A 19,386-nucleotide genomic window follows, 5' to 3' on the forward strand; every position below is an offset into this window, starting at 1 on the left:
AGCAATAACCAAAACCCCCCGCAGTACATTCGTAAGGAAAAGAGTTTATCTTTTTAGAAACCACACAGTTTCTGAAGCCTGTTTTGCTATGTACACTCAGTCTTTGGGAAGCATACCCCCATTCTTATTTATTACCTAATTTATATACTGCTTCTTAGGGCAGAATTGCCCTTTCAAGTATACAATACAATAATCATTCAAATAAAAACCTCCTTGCACTTATCTCATTAATGATGCAACTAAAGGTTGAATTCCCTAGAAACAGCTCTTATATTTCCCTCCCTTCCTTTCTAAGTTTTACCATGCCTTCTTAATAGTGTAAATATTTATTTGAGGGATCAGAATGAAGGTTGAGATAATCCACCTTTTTGTTGCAATCATTGGATGAACAATTGGAATGAGTGGCATGAAAAAAATAACTATCTCCTACTGATTGACTATGCTATATAATAATTCAAGGAACACTGCCTCTGAACATAGAGTTTTTATTTAGCTATCATGGTCCACCCACCCTCATTTGCAAAAGATCATCAAGAAGTCCATTCTGCATAATGCTAAAACCAGGTCTTTAGTGTGGTGGTACATGCTCTTTAGAACATATCTGGTGCTGTCTTTATTGCCTTATAGCTGGATGCTGAAGATTTTTCTCTTTCAAAAAGCCTTCAAAGTGGATCCTACCCTCTACCCCAGCTGGTATCTGCATGCATGCAAAATTCCTTTCTTATACCCTGCCTGTAGGGCTGGGTTTTCATACATGATATTGTTTTGCGTGTGGTTTGAATTGTATTGCAAAATCACTCTGAGATTTAAATTATTCCATTTATGAACCACAACAAGTCTATGGTGTTGTTAAGCCCTCACAAAAGCTTGTCACCCACTTTGAAAACCATGCCACTAAGCTAACATGTGCCATCTAAAGGCTGATTTAAATTTTAGCTGTTATATCTGTTGGTTCCTGGATTGCAACATGGCAAGAACAGATCAGAAAACATATTTAAAGCATTTCTTTCTTTAGTGCATTAAATCAAATATGAAACTTCACTGTTTCAGCTATGACTTCTTCTGTCCCTCATGGGACATGTTTTTTGTTGATGCCCTTTAGTGCTTCATATATACATATCTAGTAGCCTTTTTGCGAGGCTCTGGAAACAGCACCTGGCTTTGTTTTGGTGTCCCAACTATACTTACTTCTTCAGCACAGCTATTTCATTATCTAGGCTGCTGTCCCGGATGACAGGTGACTTTTTAATGCATTTCAAGGCATAAAGCTTGCCAGTCGTTCGGTGCTTCACCAGGAAAACTTCTGAAAAAGCACCTCTGTGAGGAAAGCAAAGATTGAAAGGTAGGCAAATCGATATCAGAGGCATGGTTTAACTTCTATCACAGAACACATGCAGAAAACACTGTCACATCAATAGCCAGCAAGGAAAATGGTAATAAATCAACACTCTTTTCATATGCAGATGGCATTCGTAATTAGACCTGGGGGGTTGGCTGCAAACTCAAGTATATTAATTGCATAAATACACAGTGGGATTTGAAGTTCTCTATCGAGTGATTGCATAGGAAATGTAGAGAGAAAACAGCAGTGTAGAGTGATGGTATTTATGAGGGCTGAAATACAACAGCTGCAAAGATTAAAAAAAACACAAAAAAACTTGATAATGTATCATTGCAATGTATAAACCTAGAATGAAGACTTGGATTGATATGTTTGAAGATGGCATCAACATGGCATCTTTCAATGAGGAGGAAGGAGGGGTTGGATGCATATCTAGAATCACAGAATTGTAGAATTGGAAGGGATGGTGAGAGTCATCTAGTCCAACTCCCTGCAATGAAGGAATCTTTTGCTCAAACCCACCACCCTGAGATTAAGAGTCTTATGCTCTACTGACTGAACTACCAAGGCAAATCTAACACACATCCAAGCACTGGTGTCTTGGCCCTTTGCTTTCCCTTGCAATTTTCTACTCCATTGATGCAGAAAGTGACTATAGGACTAGAATGGGATGGGCTTCAGGTTGATTCCAGCACATCACACTTTTGGTCAGGCATTTCAGTAGAGCACACATCCATTGTTGTAGGTAAAGGCTTGGGAAATGGTAGGAACTGTTTTTCTCTGGACATCCTTGCGTTAGTGGTCAGGCTGTGCTGAGGGAATAATGATAGAATCTGCATGCTCATTGGCAGAAGGGTTCCCCAAATTCAAGGGTTCCCCAAATTCAAGGGCATCTTTACCACACAGAGGCTGGGATGGCATAATTCAAGAGATGCCCTCTCTCTCGCTTCCTGCCCCCTGCAACGCTAGAAGCATCACACCCATCTAGTCTCTCTTGCACATCTTCTGACATGGCCTGCTCTGCAAAGAAGCTCAGAAGAAAATACCCTATGATCTTTGGATGAAGGGCAACATCTACACTTAATATATAAATGAATAAACGCAGGAAATTCAACAGTAATAAATATGACAGGAGAGGCCACAGATTTGCATAAAATTAGCTCATGTCAGATGCAAGAGTTGGCGCCCCGGGACAGAGCCCAGGTTGAAAACTCCTTGTCGTGGCTGGAGTAGCTCTAGGATGATGCAGTTTGCATTTCTGCTTGTGTTATTTTATATTGTGTATGCCAGGCTGCTCACCTATATGGATCATGCACCAGCAGGTTCATCAAAATCCTGCAGTCAAACAATGGGTGAGAAATGACCAGTTATTTCAGCCACAGCAGAAACTTTCTTTTTTGGCCTCCGACCTTAGTTGTCCAGTTCTTGATCAGCCTACTAGCTAGGCTTAATTAAGACCTGATAAATGAACACCCACCCCAGCTCTCAGGTCTATGGCAGGAAGTGTATTTTTAACTTTTTTAAAGCTTGCAATCTTATTAAAGGCTTTTTTGCAGGCAGCTAAACACATGGGCAGCCGAGATAGTGCTGTCTATTTTACAGGTCAGTCGTGATTTATTCTCACCACCTGAGTAGCCCTTGCAGCTGGTAATGGCTACTCTACCGACATCTCCACAGGAGCTTCACACTTCTGAAGCAAGATTCTCCCAGAGCTGTCCTTCAGCCATGAGGAAATGCATTCTACAACCCGCATGGTGCATTTATTGGGAAGGGGTCCCTAATGTTCTCTGGGAGACAAAGTCAGCGGTTTCTCCAAAGCATTTTTAACGTTACATTGATGGTTAACTTTTTGCAATGTTTGTGGTTTCTCTTCCCCCATCCACAGACCTTAGTGTCATTTTCAAAGAGAAACATAATTCAAAGCCATCTGGATAAAAAATGTCATATTCTTTATCCTTCAGCTTCATTTTCCATTCAGTACGCCCACCTGCCTATGTACCTCATCTTGATGCTGCAACGATGCAAAAGTAAATTGAAGTTTAAATAAGCTAGAGACCTTAAAAAACAACACCTGAACATGTTTTTTTTTTTGAATGTTTGCAGTACCTTCTTTGTAGTCCCTCTGTCTCTTCCTGCAAGCAAATACACACACTTTCTCATACACACACACACACACACACACACACACACAACATTGCTTTTTCGACCAAACAGATCCTGTCTATAGGCCCTTTTATGAGACATCTTGAACTCCTCAGGTACTAAACTTTTTTATTCTGCTCTTTGGCCAAAAGGGCCCTGGAGGAGATACATAAGAGCAATAAGAATAATATCATTAACCAGGTTATGTAAAAAGGTGGTGATAGGGACAGTCTCCTTCTTAGTGTTCTTCCACTAACAGTGGAACCTGTGAGTCTTAGCCAGTGAAGGAGCAGCAGTTAAAGACTATGTATGCCTTGTTGTCTTCTTCATCTTGTAAGCATCCCATGACACCACAGTAACTCAACCACTGGTGGAGAGAGGCTAATTTCTTTGATTTCTAGGCTTACATGACATCACAGCAGTTCAGCCAATGGCTTGGGAGGTCTTAGAATGTGAAGCCTATTCTTACTTCCTTTTTAGTGATCACACTGGTTAGTGATGGTGGTGTGCAGGGACACAGCAAAGCACAGCAGATTCTTATCCACTCTCTTTTGCTCCTCCCTTGTTGCATGACTCAACAAAAGCTCTCTTTAAGCCATCTCCATGGATATGATCTTCAGAGAAACCCTGTAGTTTCTTTCAGCAGCACTTAATCTGCTGGGCTTGTGGGTTGTAGTCAGATGGGCTGGTAGAGACAGAGGGTCTATCTGGAAAATATCTGCATGGGGCAACTTGCATTTGGTATTCCTTGCAGGTATTTCTGTTGCCAACTTGGCTGTCCCAGTTGACAGTAGATGGCTGAAACTGTGACAAGCACTGGCATATGGATGTTGTGCATAACAACAACAACAACAAAAGGTATATGGAAAGAAAATAGGATGTATACTCATTATTGATTCACTTCTTTGGCTAAACTGTTCTTCATGGATATCAGGATGCAACACATGCCAGTTCCTAGATGATACTTGCCCTCAACAACCCATAATTTGCACAGCACAGCTGAACCTTCCTCTAACGTAAACAGTACTTTGGGGGGGGGGGTGGCGTAATGTCTGCTACCAATACTGCTGTTAAGAACTGTGCAGAATAAGCCATATTCATTCCTGTTTCCTTTGGGTATTTGAAGGCAAGGCTAGACAAGATGGTATCCCCACAATTAGCAATTGCACTAAGTCATAAGCATGCTACCCCACACAATCTAAATCAAGACTGTGGTGCAGCGGGTAGAGGCCTCTAATCTTTTGCCACCTTCTAGGGGTTGCACCCAATGCTACTCCTACAGAGTAGAACCATTGAAATTAAAGAACACAATGAACTTGGGACCCATTGGTCATAGTGGGTTTACTCTGAGTAAAACTTTGTTGGCTACAACCCTGTGATCCCAATTGGCCACCTTGTGCCTCATATTTGCATTGGAAGAAAAGTTCATAGTCATACCAAGGGAAGTTTTCTCCCAATGCAAATAGTAGATATGGGGGCTCTGATCTGGATCAGGACTGCATCTGTGGCAAAGGCCCCCTAACAGCCCCATAGGCCAGATGACTGATCCACCACACCCACTACCAACTTTTTTAAATGCTATGTATTTAATGGCTAATTCTGAGAACGTTGTCTAATCCATGTTGATCCTCAGCATGGCCTCCGCTCAGCTCACTATGCCTGGTTTCTTTTTCTTTTTTTATGAGGTCTGGAAAACTAATGTGCTGCTTTTTTAAAAAAAAGAGAACAGAAGCCTATTAACTTAGGATCACAAATGAAGAACCAGCAGGTTCCACGGTTTCACAGCGCACCTACACACATGTGGCGTGTGAACAGCTCGGAATGGTGGCGTTTTGATGAGATTCTGGGTGCTCTTGTCTCCATCTTGCACTTTATTTTATTCTCTTACCTGCCCTTTCCAGTAACGCTTCCCCACCGAAACGCCCACTGCATCGGGGAAGGAGTCAGAATTTCTAGCAGCATCTTTCCTCGTAACTGAAGACAGTAGGAAATCAGCAGCCCACAGCTCAGATGCTCCAGCATCTGTTCTATCTTTCATTTCTAAACAGTTTAAGATAATTACAGCCCCACATTTAGACTACTTGAATCAACAAGCTGGCGCAGAGGAAACAAAAGCTTTCTCTCGGCTTCCTTCTGCATTGCACTGCAGGGTACTGGCTCTGGATAACTGATCTCATCCCTGGGGTGACTAACCATCGATGCATCACCAGCTTAGAACATGTGTTCATGAAAGCATAAGTGAAAAAGGCAGGCTATACATCCAATATATTTTAAAAGCATTTAAAGGAACAGACCTCTGTATATTCTTTTAAAACCAAAGCTCCAGTTCCATCACTATTCAAAGTCAGGTAAATTTATAAGTTTCAAATCCTTGAAATAGGGTTTTGCTTTTTCTCTCTCTAGCAAATGAAGCTTTCATTTAACCGTAACAATTATATTTCAGTTTTGCTCACAATTCTTGTATCATTTTCCATTATAGGCCCACACTGCCACTGGCTGTTTATAACTTTGTTATAAAGTCGAAGGGAGGCTTGGTACTTTGCGCAGCGGCTGTTTATTTTGGCATTTCCTTCGCCTCTTGCACTTCAGTTGCCTGTGCAGCAATGTACAAGCCGCAATTGACTTCAGTAACAGGAGAGCTACAAGCCCATTTCTGATTAGCCAGAAATAACAATCTGCTTTTAGATATAAAACAACCTATTTGGCCCTCCAGATGTTGCTGAACTACAGCCCTCAGCTGGCATGGCAAATGGCTTGGGATGATGGGAGTTGTAGTTTCAGCAGCGTGTGGAGGGCCACAAGTTCCCCATACCTGACCTGCAGTAACATAACTCATTGACAACACATGAAACTTGACTTCTTTGCATGGTTAAGGGTTGGTATTAGAAGCAAGCAGGGCTCTTATGCCTTTAACAGCTAGGGGACAGAAATATATTAAGCGGAATAAGCCTTTTGGAACTACAAATATGGGGCAAGCTTCACCTGTTGCATACCCATCAAGCACCCCAAAAAAAGGGACATCATTTTTTTTTCTTGCGAAAGGACGGTGGCCAAAATGGCCACCACAGTCTTTTGCATTTTCAAGCTGCACTTTTTTGGGGTGTGGAGCTGCTCCCAAAAGTGCCTTTTGGGGACTGTGATCTTGCACAGGTCACGTGACTAACCCAGGAGTGTGACCTGGAAGATGGTGTTCCAGATTTGGGCCACATTGTGTTGGAAGGTATGCTGTTGATATTCTCTCTGTTGGACATCTTGATGTGGAGGTAACGCTCCACTTTGCGAAGGCAAACCTCGCACCAGACATGCAACAGTATGTCAAGGAGCGTTGCACCTGCTTTCCCTGACTTTTTGCCTTCTTGGCTAGAAAACAGGGTTTTCCCCTTAACCGTTTGTCCTCTCACAGATTTGTTTAACATAACACTTGGCTGGAGCATGACCGGGGACGCAGATGTAATCAAGTATTGGGGAACATTTTAGGGAAACACCTGCTGACACGTGTATTTGCTAATGCTGGAAATGTGCTTAGATGGAAATACGTTCAGGGTGGTTTCACTACTGTTTCCAATTGTTGACTTCTGCTAATAAAAGGAGCCTCTACAGAGCTAGCCGGCAGCTTGCTTGGAGCATGCTTGCCAGCGTGCTTCTGCACAGCTCACCTCCATCCAACCTCCTGTCGTCTCCGTTATTCCTACATCTTACTACTTTGTATGTGACCCTGATGTATTTGGGGTTGCTCCCCGCAACCAGCAAGAGAAGCTACAACATCGCATGTGACATAAAGCATATGCAACTTTTATGCAAACTTGCATCTTCTTTCGTAAGTGCCACAGAGGGCCCAGTCTACGTACAAGATACCCAACCCTGCCTAGACCCTGTTCCTACATAAGTATTTCAAAACAACAAATACTTTTCAACCAGTTGATAGCTTTTAAGATTAAAGTGCCTCTTGTTCATTTTAGGATACATCCAAATGCAAATTTTGCTCACGAGGAAAATCATCAGCAGTTCAGTAATTTGTCCTGGTCGAGAGGCAAGTAAGAGATGAAATACAAAGGTTTTTATAAGGGCTGGGGCTTTCTAAAGGCAATTTGGGACATTGTTGAGACACCTAAAAAAAAGGAAGCCTGTTGGGAAAATGTAAATTGACACAGTGGCAGTGAGTAAAGTGTTTTTAAAAATCCATTATGAGCAAAATGAATCTTGGTAGGCAGGGATAATTGCAAAGACAAGCAGACCCCTCACGGGCTTGAGGGAGGAGAAAAATGACACTTGTGGCACAATATTGGAGTCACTTAAATGCCATGGCAGAATTAAAGAGGATGTAATGTGTGAAGGAGAAATCTTTTGACCACTCAGCCATGTAATCATAATCAAGAGGCTGTGGCAGCTGCAATTGGGGCACAGGTCCTTATGAAACTCACTGATTGTGTTTGTCAAACAGAATGGAAAAGGGGGGGAAAGAAAGGGGGAAAACAAGTAAAATGACTCTGTAAACACTCAGCTGGAATGAAGCAGGCAGCAAGAAATGACGACTGCAAGCTGTACAAAATATTTCTACTGCATCTTATAACTTAACTAGACATCACAGAGGGAGGGGGGAAGCTGTGGCCCTCCAGACTCCTCCTCTTTTCATCTGACCATTGGCCATGCTGGCTGAGGCTGCTGGGAGTTAGGGCTGTTCTGTATTTATACTGGTATAATTGCTGTCTGATCCACATGGTTTTCAGAGGGAATTTGTAGCTGACTGTCTGCCTCTTTGGTCATGTTTGTGAGAGTGGGGTTTTCCTTTCCACACTAATGGTGGGTCGTGCTCAAATTGAGGGAAGTCTGGTGGCCATAAGGACACCCATTATGCACTCTTATCTTCCTCCATGGAACTCTCCTTAGGGCACCCCCTTTCCCCATCCATACTCTCTCCTCCAAGGTCACACCCCACGCCAACCTTCCTTCTTTTGTAATATACAGTTACGGACTCGCACTTGTGTGCATGAAAGGGTTAATCTGAACCCTGAACTTAGAGTGGGTGTGGCTTAGCAGGTTATCAGCAGCCTCTGCCCCCCCCCTCAGTTTCTTTTCCCCTTTCATGGTTCCTGGAACAAGCAAGAAGCCATGCAGCCATGGCTCCCTGCAGGTGAACTGATCTCTCCAAAAGGAGATATAACATCCTGCGCTCTAAGATTGCATAACCAGCGACTTTCTGATCGGCAAGTCCTAGGCTCTGTGGTTTAACCCATAGCGCCACAATGTACTATTTTATTATTTACAATAATTGCTCTACTAAGTTTTGCCTCTGGCTCTGGATGTGGTCCTCAGAAGATTACCCATAAGAGAATGGGGGCTGAATAGCATTTCCCACCCCTGCTGTACTGTGTGAAGTGATCTTTTCTGAAAATTCTTTCACTGTGGTGTGAGCATTATTGTTAATTATATCGTGCGAATTGATTTGTTTTTAACTGGTTTCATTGTTACTGTTGTTGTTTACCTCAGGTACCTTCAACCTTCTCAGACCCAGTACTCACTTTTAACCCAAACATGCATTTAGGGACCCATTTCTTAATATTTTACCCTGTATTTGCATAGCAGTACTGCTCCTGTTGCAACCCGGCTTGGATCAGGCCATGGCCTAACTGACTTGCACCTTGAGATGACTGTGCATAAGTGCTTTCAAAGATAAATAAAAGGAATAATGAACACTTACGATCCAAGTGCTTCCATGAAAATGAATGTTTTTCTGATGTTGCTGGTTTGTTTTTTCCAAGAACTGCCCTCCTCCTCTTGTTGGCAGCCCATCTTCTCCAGAGTTGAAGCTGAGAGTTCTGACAGGAAATCAAAATGGTGTCAGAGAAGTAAAAACTGTTACAGGGATTAAAACAAAACAAAACCTGGTTGCTGCTTTTGCAGCTGGAGCACAGTTACTAATGCTAACCCTCCAATACCTTCTCATCTTTGTGTGGCAGGTCTATTTCATTTTCCAATAGGCTCTGGTATAGCCTGTGGCCCATTTCTGTAATTCAGTTCCCTTCTCTGCTCTGTAGCCTTTCTTCAAACCACATGCCTGAGGAAGACTAAACTATTAGAAATTATGTGAACCCACAAAGGACTCTGTACTATCATGTGCTGAAGTCTAGGCTAATTTGGGCAATGGTGATTGGGCTGCTTCTCACATCAGTGGTACTCCAAAGCAGGGATGGGCAAAAAGTAGATCAGAATCTACTGGTAGATCCCCTGGCAAGTCTGGGCATATTAGCAAGGGTTTCTGACTTCTGTTTAACAACAGCAATAACGCTTTCTTTCTCTCTGTTGAAATTAAGAAAATGTGGGTGGGAGCCAAATAGGAGAGATTTTTGTGTGAAAATGCTGAGTGTTCAGTTCTGGTAATGAACACAAGTTCCTGGGCCTAACACCTAGGCTGTGTACACATTACCACTTACTCCAGATCTAGCTCAATCCTACTCCTGGTGTTTGAAGCCAACCGAGTTTATGTGACATTAGCCACAACCCGTAGGTATCCCATAGCTGGAGAAAAACTCCTATTTGATTAGTTTCCCTTCAAACCAGCTTCTATCCAATTTATTAAAAAGGTAGAAAAAAGGAAGCTGTGGTTAAGCTGAGATGTATACATTTCAGGCAGCTGTTGTACATGTGCAGATGACTGCTTCAGTGAATTAGAGTTTAGTATGGGGAAACAAAACAGGTAATACATATAAGTTGAAGACATTTCTGGCTCCTCTCTGGTGCAAACAGCAACATATAATAGTAATGAAATGCATTGGGGATGGGGTAGGGCGGGAAACAACCTCTCTTGAGTTTCAATTCACAGAGCCTGTTTAAATAGCCTGTCTGTGTCCCACCTGCATCACTATGGCTCAAACCTAGCTGATGGATCTTGGGGATCTAGTAAACAAAAGACATCCAGTAGATTCCACAAGCCTCAAGCATGCCCACCTCTGTTTTAAGATATCGTGCTTCACAGCCATTGAACTTAATGTGTAGGAATACTAAGTCATTCTTCTTGAGCAGGAGACTCCACTTTTTTTAATGGCTGGTCTCCATATCCACTATAACATTAGACTGGTTATGGTCAAATTCACCTTCACAAGTTTTGTAAACCAGCAGTCTTCAGCATTTCTCAACCCGGGATTCCTGCAAAATGGGACTTACTTTTGTTAATTTTAACCAGGCACAAAGTGTTCATTGTGCTTGAAATGAAGGAAGAAAAAGACATTTTGCTAATGCATGAGGTGAATTATCATGGTAACACCTAGTTATGGTGAATAACTACTTGTAGCTATCACACACCAATATTTTAAACCAGGAATTGGTAGGTAGCTGTGGCATTTAAGACCTACCGGCCACAGCAAGGTACAAAATGTAAATTTAGGAAGAGACAGTTTTCCTCTAACACATACATTATTTGCTGGGGTGTTTTGCAAGTCTATGGACTCAGCTACATTAGCAAAAAGAAAAAGAAAAAAAGGCTAATTTTTAGAGAAAGCATTTTGCTGTTGCTACTGAGTGTTAAAGCAGTTGAAAGTTAAGGCTTGCCAATCTACCACTGTGGCCATCACAATCAAGATAAACAAAATGATTGTCTCTGAAGTTTAGTAGTGCAGTAGGTCCATCTGTTACTGAATTCAACAATGGTGTTTTGCTCTTGAGGTACCTTCTTCTGCTGTTGTCTTCAGGGCTGAAAGAAGGCATCACACACTCAGGCTGTGCTCTGGTAAGTTTTGACTAAAATAAACCCAAGCAGGGGTTTCAGCACAACTTTGAAAGCTAAAGTTTTAAAGAGAGAGCTGATTCTTAGCTGAGTTGAGAGCCTACAATTCTTACTGAAGACACACATCCTTCAAGAAATGAGCCACTAAAAACGTACATGTGAAACACAAGCATAATTTCTATTAATGGCTGAGTCCTATTATTCACTGTGATAGACAAGGTTGGATTCTCATTGCAAAGATATTAAACCTGTTCATTGTTTATACGCAGAGAGCAGGACATGTTACAATTACCATACTGAATCAATTTTGGAAATAATCACATGGAAACTGTTCCCTTTCAATCCCATCACAATGCACCGTAATGATTATGCTTGCTATTTCTATTAGGGTGGCTGCCTGCACATCTTCATTTTAAATGGAAAGCTTTGGGATATTGGGATATTAGATGCTAACACAGTAGTTTAGATGCTAATGATGGTAGTTTATAGTTGCTCTTAGAGATGTAGGATCTCATTCTGACTACGCTCATTTAGTTTAATAGCCTACCAATGGAATTCAGAGCAAGCACACAGAAAACCAGACAAGTTTTACAGCCACCAAAATGAATACCCCTGTCAATTATTCCAAGATACGAATTAGTGGAAACAAACCTTAACTTGACAGAGTTAACACTTTCCATTCAAAGCAGGAATTAAAGAAAGATACTGGCCATGAATGCTCCCAAATGCTTAGTTTATGAAGTTAGCAAATAATTACTATATGGCCCAATTGATCAAAAAGGTCCAAAATGTATCAAATCATTAGAATATGAATGGGAAACACACATCTAGATGTTGTTGGACATCAACTCCCATCATCATCCCTGAACATTGGCTGCACCAGCTGGGCCTATGAGAGTTGGTGTCCAATGACGTCTTGAAGACCACAGGCTCCCCCATCCCTGCAGTAGGAGAATTCACAAGACAATATTACCTTGGCATGAAGCTGGGGCAGGACATAAAACCCTAGAAAGAAATTTACTCTTCATGAGAACTCTTGCCAGGATTTGGATAACAGTGTTTTCCTTAACCAATTCCTTGGATAATGAGTGCGGGTACATCTATTTTTTTAATGGCGAACAATAATATTTTGAAATATCAGTAGGGTAGCCAGGTGAAAAATAAGGCAGGGCTCCTGCATGTTTAATAGTTGTGTCTTCTTTTGCCCTTACCCACCTGAGTGAGTAGCAAGGAAGGTGGATGTGCCTCCACTAGAAACCTCCTTAGACAGCACCTATTTTGAGAACTATGTCTTTGGGCAGTCTTTGCCAACCTAGTGCCCTCCAGATGTCTTGGGACTGCAATCCCCATCAGCCCCAACCAGTAGTCCAAGACATCTGGAGGTGACTGTGTTGGCAAAGGCTGCTTTAGAGTATCCTGCACTGATATCTAAAAACTGACATTACTGCACCAATATCTGAAAAACCCCAAAACATAATCGTTTGCTAGTCAATAAAAACTGGTGGTTTCTGTATCATCTGGGTTTACATTATACCTACTTATGTGGGAATTCTGCACATTTTGAAATGCAAACAGATGCTCCGCCTTACAACCTAGATCTATAAAGCATTGATTAATTAGAATTCCCCTCTTTCTCAAAAAGAGCTCAGAGCAGCATATGCAGTCCCATTCTTTTTTCTTTTAATCTTCACAACGACCCTGTGAGGCTACAAGAGAATGACAAGCCTATGGTCATCCATGGAATTTCATAGCTCAGTAGATAATTGAATCCAGGCCTTCTCATCAATCTATCCACCACACTGAGTCAATGAGCCCATAAGTACAAGTGGCACCTTATATGATAAACAGAAAATGTAAATGTACCCCAAAAATGTTATACCTTTGCTTAAGAAGTTAGTGTCCTTCAAAACAGATTTCTGGGAGCACTATTAAGCGCAGGCACTTGAGAATTCTCTTTCTCTCTTTTTCGTGAACCAAAGACTAGGAATTGATGCTAAGAACAATATTGCCTCAAGGACTAAAGCACACTCCATTTCTCACTTTCCGAACCAAGGAAGGAGAGCCTCCAGGTCCATGGCTGAAATTGCCGGTGTCCTAATTGAATCTTTTGTTAAAAGGAACGTTCTGAACATGGAGAAATAGCTATAGCTAAAGAAGCCAAAAGTTCACTTCTTGTGACAGGTAGTTAAGATTTTCAATTCCTACTGAAACTGTATTTGCCACCTTTAATTAATGGGGTGACACGATTTTCCAGTGCCCCAGCATTGGGTTTCAAAGGTTAATTCAGGTGTACTGAAAGAGAAATTGACTCAGCTGCTAAAGAATGACAGCTTCAGTCTACAAACTCCTTAAAGGCCAAAATGTGAGTTGGCCTTTATCCACTTGCAAGTGTGCATGTTCCCCTGTGAGCTGTTAACTTGCAAGTCTCGGTAAAAGATGGCTTTCTGTGGCTGTTATCTGCATGCTGATGGACAGATTCAAAAGGGAAATCTTTATTGTCAATACTTGCAGCTGTCTAGTTTTATTTGGCATTGTCCTTGACCTACCTAACAATCTGCACAAGAAACACCACAAATTGTAATACTGCATGGCTGAGTCACACAGTCACTGGAAAGTTTGCCGTCACTGAAATTTGAGGCAATTCAGATATTTGGAACCTGGATTTTAAAGACACAATCCTACTCAGAGAAAATCCTACTCACCCTGAAAACAGGGCCACATCACAGAACTGTATTGCAAAAGTCAGTGTTCACCTAATCAAAAGAACTTTGACAGGATCAAATGAATGTGGAGGGTAAATGTCATCTGATGGTTCATTCCTCAAATAGTTTAATCAGTACTGAGCCAAAGAGTCACTCTGAATGCAGTACTGTATTTTGTTCTTATTTTTTGGCTCTTGGGCAAGATTTAATTGGTTCAGCACTTCTTTAGAATAATATAACTTGTTGGTTCAATGCAAAAATATAAAACTTGAATCTGGCACTGTCAACATTGTACATTAACAAATTAAAATGCAGTGCCTGCACAATGAATAGTGTTATTTTCCAGAAAGTTCTGGCAATTCTTTCTGGGCTGGCCAAGATAGACCTGATTGACAGGTGCATAAGAATGAGATAGCAGAATGAACCACATGAAGTGATGAACTGGGTTGTACCACCTGAGACTCCAGGTGAGGGGGTATCATGTCTGAAGCCTCTCTCATATCAAACCCAAGCCACAAAAATAATACTTCTTGCTAGTAACAAAAAAAACACCCCTTAGCACACAAGGCTAAAAAGCTTTAGTCCCATCTGTTCCTTGCATACAAGTTTCTTATAACTTATAACTTTACTGAAGCAAAGTATGTTCTTCTACTGAGGTACAGAACCACCTCATATTCACTTAACTCCCATTAAACTCAGACTATACCTCCAAGTCAACGTGCATAGAACTGCAATGTAAGACTGCAAACTCTTCTCAAGCAGATATGCATGTCTTTTTTATTATTGCTATCCTCATGAAACATCAGGAAAGACTGGCTAATATTTATCAGTAGACATGTATCCGTATTTTTCGCTCTATAACACGCACCCGACCATAACATGCACGTAGTTTTTAGAGGAGGAAAATCCGTAGGCATGCCACCCGTAGGCATTCCCTCCATAACACGCACAGACATTTCCCCTTACTTTCTAGGAGGAAAAAAGTGAGTGTTATGGTGCAAAAAATACGGTAATCCACAATGAAGACTGGGTGAAACTAATTTTTAAAACTGACTTTCTGAAAATTGTTTAAACAACTCTGAGGAAAACAACAGCAGAAAACTTTCAGCAATCCTGTCAGTGCTCAAAGCAGTATATTCAAAACAAACAAAGTCATGACAAGTTTTTTATCAGTACCCAACCTTTTTTGGGGGGGCAGATAATGGGTCATAAAATGACAAAGTCTAAATTTTCCCTCTCTCTACTTTAGACAAGACTTCTGAAGCACAAGAATAGATGCATGAAAATAGAATCTGCCACACCTGAAGTTTCATTCTTGTATATAAGGCCTTTTCCAGATAATGTGACGATTTTGTCCTTGCTCCAGAAATGGGACAGGGAACTATGAAGTTTGCTACTCTCAGGCCATTCAGTCGAGGAGCCTGACTGGTCAGCAGACAGCATAACTCAAACATACAGCTGAGCTGTTCCAGTCAGCATGCTTCACCTTGTGATCAGTGAATTCACATGGACACCATGTGAAAGCTAAGCTTCCAAAAGATAGCTTGAATAAGCCACTGAAATGAACTGCAGTGACATGAGGAATCAAGAAGCCACTGTCATCAGCAAGCAAACAGGGAAGCTGTGAACCAAGCTGAACAGTGCCTTGAACAGTTAGGAAGGTCCACATGATGCCTCATTCTCCTTATGGATATTACAAACGCGTAATGAACATGTGATGGAATGTGATAGGGTTGCCATATGTCTGGAATTTCCTGGACATAGCCAGTATTCGGCCATTGCAAACAGAACCTGGGCGGAAAAATCACTGAAATGTCAGGGGAAATCTGGATGTATGATTTTGGCATCCCAGCCCCTATAGCTCAGAAACATTTTTCCCCCCTCTGAGATTTTGCAAAAGACGCTGAATAACTTTGGGCAAAAATTACTTTTGTGTCCAGATTTTATTTTTTGAAATAGGGCAACCCTAGAATGTGATAGCAGATCACATGGGAGAATCTCATTTTTCATTCCATCAACAATTTCTGTTGTCAACCTTTTTGCAAATATGTGCTGCATTCATTAATGGTGCTTGGGCACCATCAAGTCTCTCTGGCAGTTGGAGGCCACCCCCCTTTTTTAAAGGAGCTTAAGGTAGTATGATAGAGCTTTTGGGTGGAATTCAACATGGCACTATTATGAGTATTCGGTTAGTGTAAGCATTTTCGCTTGCCAGATGGAACAATATCCCTTCTGCATGCTGTTCTGGGGTTTCTGTGAAGCCTCCAGAGCAGATTTGGAGCGTGCATATAAAGAGAAAAGATGTGGGAGCCCTGTTGCACTAGCAGGAGTTTTTGCCGGGCTTTAGCTTCCACACCGGGTTAGTTAAACCATGCACAAAGCCAAAGATTGAAGGACATGATGTGGAATGATACCTCTGTCACACTATATTCAACTCTGGGGATGGGGACTTCATGCAGATGTTCAAATGGTCCACTGAATATACAGTGAGGTGGGAGAACAGTCTTCACACTTTCAATTCAATCTACAGATTGCATGTATAGAGTTGAACCTGCATATAGCTTCACCGGCACAATAGGAACTCTGGTAAAGCGGTGTTCTCTAATTGAATAGAGAATGTCCTACACACAAACTGTACATACATATGCTCTATGCAAACGTTCAACTGAAGAAATGTAGAGTGGGGGCCCATCCTCACAATCCCTCTTAAGTGTTCACTGTACACAGTTTGAACATCTTCATCAGTTGTAGGGGGGATCTCAAAGCTAAAATATAAAGTCGTTAACTGAACAGATGCCCCCTTTGCACCTAAATTCTACCACTTCCCCTTCTTTTCCTGATGTTTGCCCTCCTTAGGCTACCCATCTGTTGGGTAACATAAAAACAGAAGAACCAGATTTTAAAGTGTTGATTTCTCTTTGCTCAACCTCCTGAGGTTAGTGTGTGTAGGCTCTTCAAATAACCTAATGAAACATTTCCAGTATGCAGAAATTTAAGAGAAAATACATGCTTACCAATGTCTTAAAAGTCTAGTGGTGCAATCTCTGTAACTCTCAACTTACCCTGCTGCAGATTTCTCTAGCGTTTACATAGTTTTGGAATTTCTAGTTGTGTTACGGTAATTTAGGAGTTCTTTCCTGAGATTTGCTTTGCAACCAGATGCCATGCATGTTTGCTTTTAGAAGTAAACCTCACTGAGTTCATTGGGGCTTACTCTTGTGTATGGTATAAGTGTATATAACTGTAATTCTTCTAGGAGCCAAATCCCATGGCACTCAATGGAGCTCCCTCCATAATAAATAATGATGATGATGATGATGATGATGATGATGATGATAATTACAAGACACCAGGCAGTCCCATACTTTTTTTTTAAAGAGAAGGGCTGGAGGCTAGTTCAAATTGAAACCTATTCTTCAAACTTCTGTGATTATGGAAATAGTACCATAAATGATGGGCTCACAGCTTTTGTTTACTTGTGATGTCAAGGCAACTTTGCACAGCTACAAGTACCTATAGTTGTGAATATTCCCTCTACCTGCTCCATGCTTCCACTAAATTGCTCTAAAACCAGCCTAAATCTTAAAGACTACTGATATATACTACTGGAAAGGGGGAATCAGATGCTCAAAACCACAACAAATTATCCTCTTCTGTCACAAAAAGAAAGATGAATGGAAAGAAAAACATGTGAGAAGGGAAGAGGAAAGACTTTCAATACAGTGCTAATGAGACCTGTAAGTCAGAGGAAGAATAGACACATACTATGTCTGTCATACATCTTGTAAAATCAAATGCTTGTAAAGCACAGGAATGTCTACCCTTGATTTACAATGTATAAAGTTTGCTCTATAAAACAAGACAACTGCTCCCTGGAGAGCCTTAAGCAGGTAAAATGCATCACACATTTTCATATGTTTTTGCCACCCAACAATAAGAACATACAGAGTTGCTGAATTGCTCTCTTCTGTAGCTTAACCAATAGATCTATTTGCTTTGCAGACAGAAAGAAGTTGTGTTATTTAAGTCTAAGGGGAGTATTACCTCCCCCCCCCAAACCCCAGATTATAAACTAGACCTGTTTTCTTTTCTTTGATCCACAAAATGATGTGCCATCCATTACAATCTAAGAACAAGTGTTACGACCTTCATATGAAAAAAATGTCCTTGGTTTTTATATATTACAGTACTGGCAGATCTGTTTGGGTCTGCTGCCTAATAACATATTAGAAAAACTGCAGGAACATTGCTTGAGAGACAAAGTTAAGATGCAAAGGAAGGCAAAACCATGCCTCTTAACCTCAGCCCGTATAACCAAAGAGAGAGAGATGGTGCATGTAATCAGAACTATTTGACAATATAATTCAGCTCATTTCCTGCGTCGTTCAAATCAAGCTCTTCTAGCAGTCATAATCATTGTTAAGAGAACAGAACAAGAAGAGGAAACTTAATATAGCCTTGCTAATTGCATGTTAGAAGACGACGACGAGCTATGCAGTAACACCACTGATGCCAAAGGAATACATTAGACTGACAGTAATGAAATGGCATTCAAAATCTCTCTCACTATTAATTTTCATATAAACACAAATGTTTGCAAAGTAAACATGCACCCCATGCTTACGTTCTCCCAGAATAAAAGTATCAGGTAAAGTATGACACCAAGCAACAAAATCTGCAAAGCTGTATGTTCATGATGAAGACACACAGAGGCAAATCTAGCTTGGAAAGAGCCTGGCCAAAATGCCCCCCTGTACTTTGGACAAAACAGGTGCAAGACAGAAATGGTTGTCAAGGAAATAGAATCAGCTTACCCCTCAAGACCAAAAAGGAAGCAACTTCTCTTCTCTGACTCGGCTGCTCTGCTCTTACAGGTCTGCAGGGATTAAAGGCAGGCACTGTGCTAACAATAAAGTGAGATTAAAGGGGAGGGAAGCAGGAGGCTCCTTTCATGAGATAGTAGCTAGGCAGCTCTTAAAGGGGAGTGAATGAGCACCAGAATGCACTTTCTCTGCGAGTGCCTCTAAAACAGCAATGAAAGTGGTGTTTTACATTTCCGGAATACCTGTCATCAGCACACTCCAAGCTACATAGCAACAGTCATTAATTTATATTTCTGCATGCCAGTAGCAATTGGTTTAGCTGGTCCCTAGAATGGCACATTGTCAAAGGAAACTCATTACCTTTTAAGAGTCCTCTTTTTACCACCTGATTGTGAGGAACTGGTTGCTCTCAGGCAGCTGAAGTAGCACCAGATACTTAGCAGGTGGGGAAGAGCAAATACTGCTCTGCCACATTTGCTAGAGCACCTCTGGAGTCTGCTTTTTGCAGAGCTGCTCTGCACATAGTCAGAGGCTGCTTGAAGTGCCAATGCGGAAGGGTTGTTTGTGTTCCAAGGTGAGATGGATCAGATTAAGAGAGGGAAAATCAGGTCCCAGCACAAATACACCAAGATTATAAAGCTGAGCCATAAGAAAGAT

The 19,386-nt window shown here is 41.4% G+C and overlaps 1 protein-coding gene across 3 annotated transcripts in view; it reads right to left on the reverse strand.

Annotated features, from left to right (window-relative positions):
- The window catches only part of CAMK1G (calcium/calmodulin dependent protein kinase IG), a 35,975-nt gene extending 16,945 nt beyond the window's left edge, over positions 1-19,030 (reverse strand). Inside the window, exons 1-3 of one of the 3 annotated variants that reach the window (XM_081864990.1) lie at positions 18,721-19,030; positions 9,183-9,300; positions 1,189-1,317 (exon numbers count right to left, since the gene is read on the reverse strand). In XM_081864990.1, the coding sequence (XP_081721116.1) occupies positions 1,189-1,317; positions 9,183-9,274 (221 nt within the window). In that variant the 5' untranslated portion in view covers positions 9,275-9,300; positions 18,721-19,030. Of the gene's footprint in view, positions 1-1,188; positions 1,318-5,372; positions 5,525-9,182; positions 9,301-15,207; positions 15,513-18,720 lie in introns of those variants that run through there. The other 2 variants (XM_081864988.1, XM_081864989.1) reach the window with 2 other exon arrangements.
- Between the last annotated feature and the right edge of the window lie 356 nt (positions 19,031-19,386).

Source organism: Podarcis erhardii (genome assembly GCF_964252035.2).
Source record: "Podarcis erhardii genome assembly, chromosome: 6".
In the NCBI taxonomy this organism is placed as follows: Eukaryota; Metazoa; Chordata; class Lepidosauria; order Squamata; family Lacertidae; genus Podarcis; species Podarcis erhardii.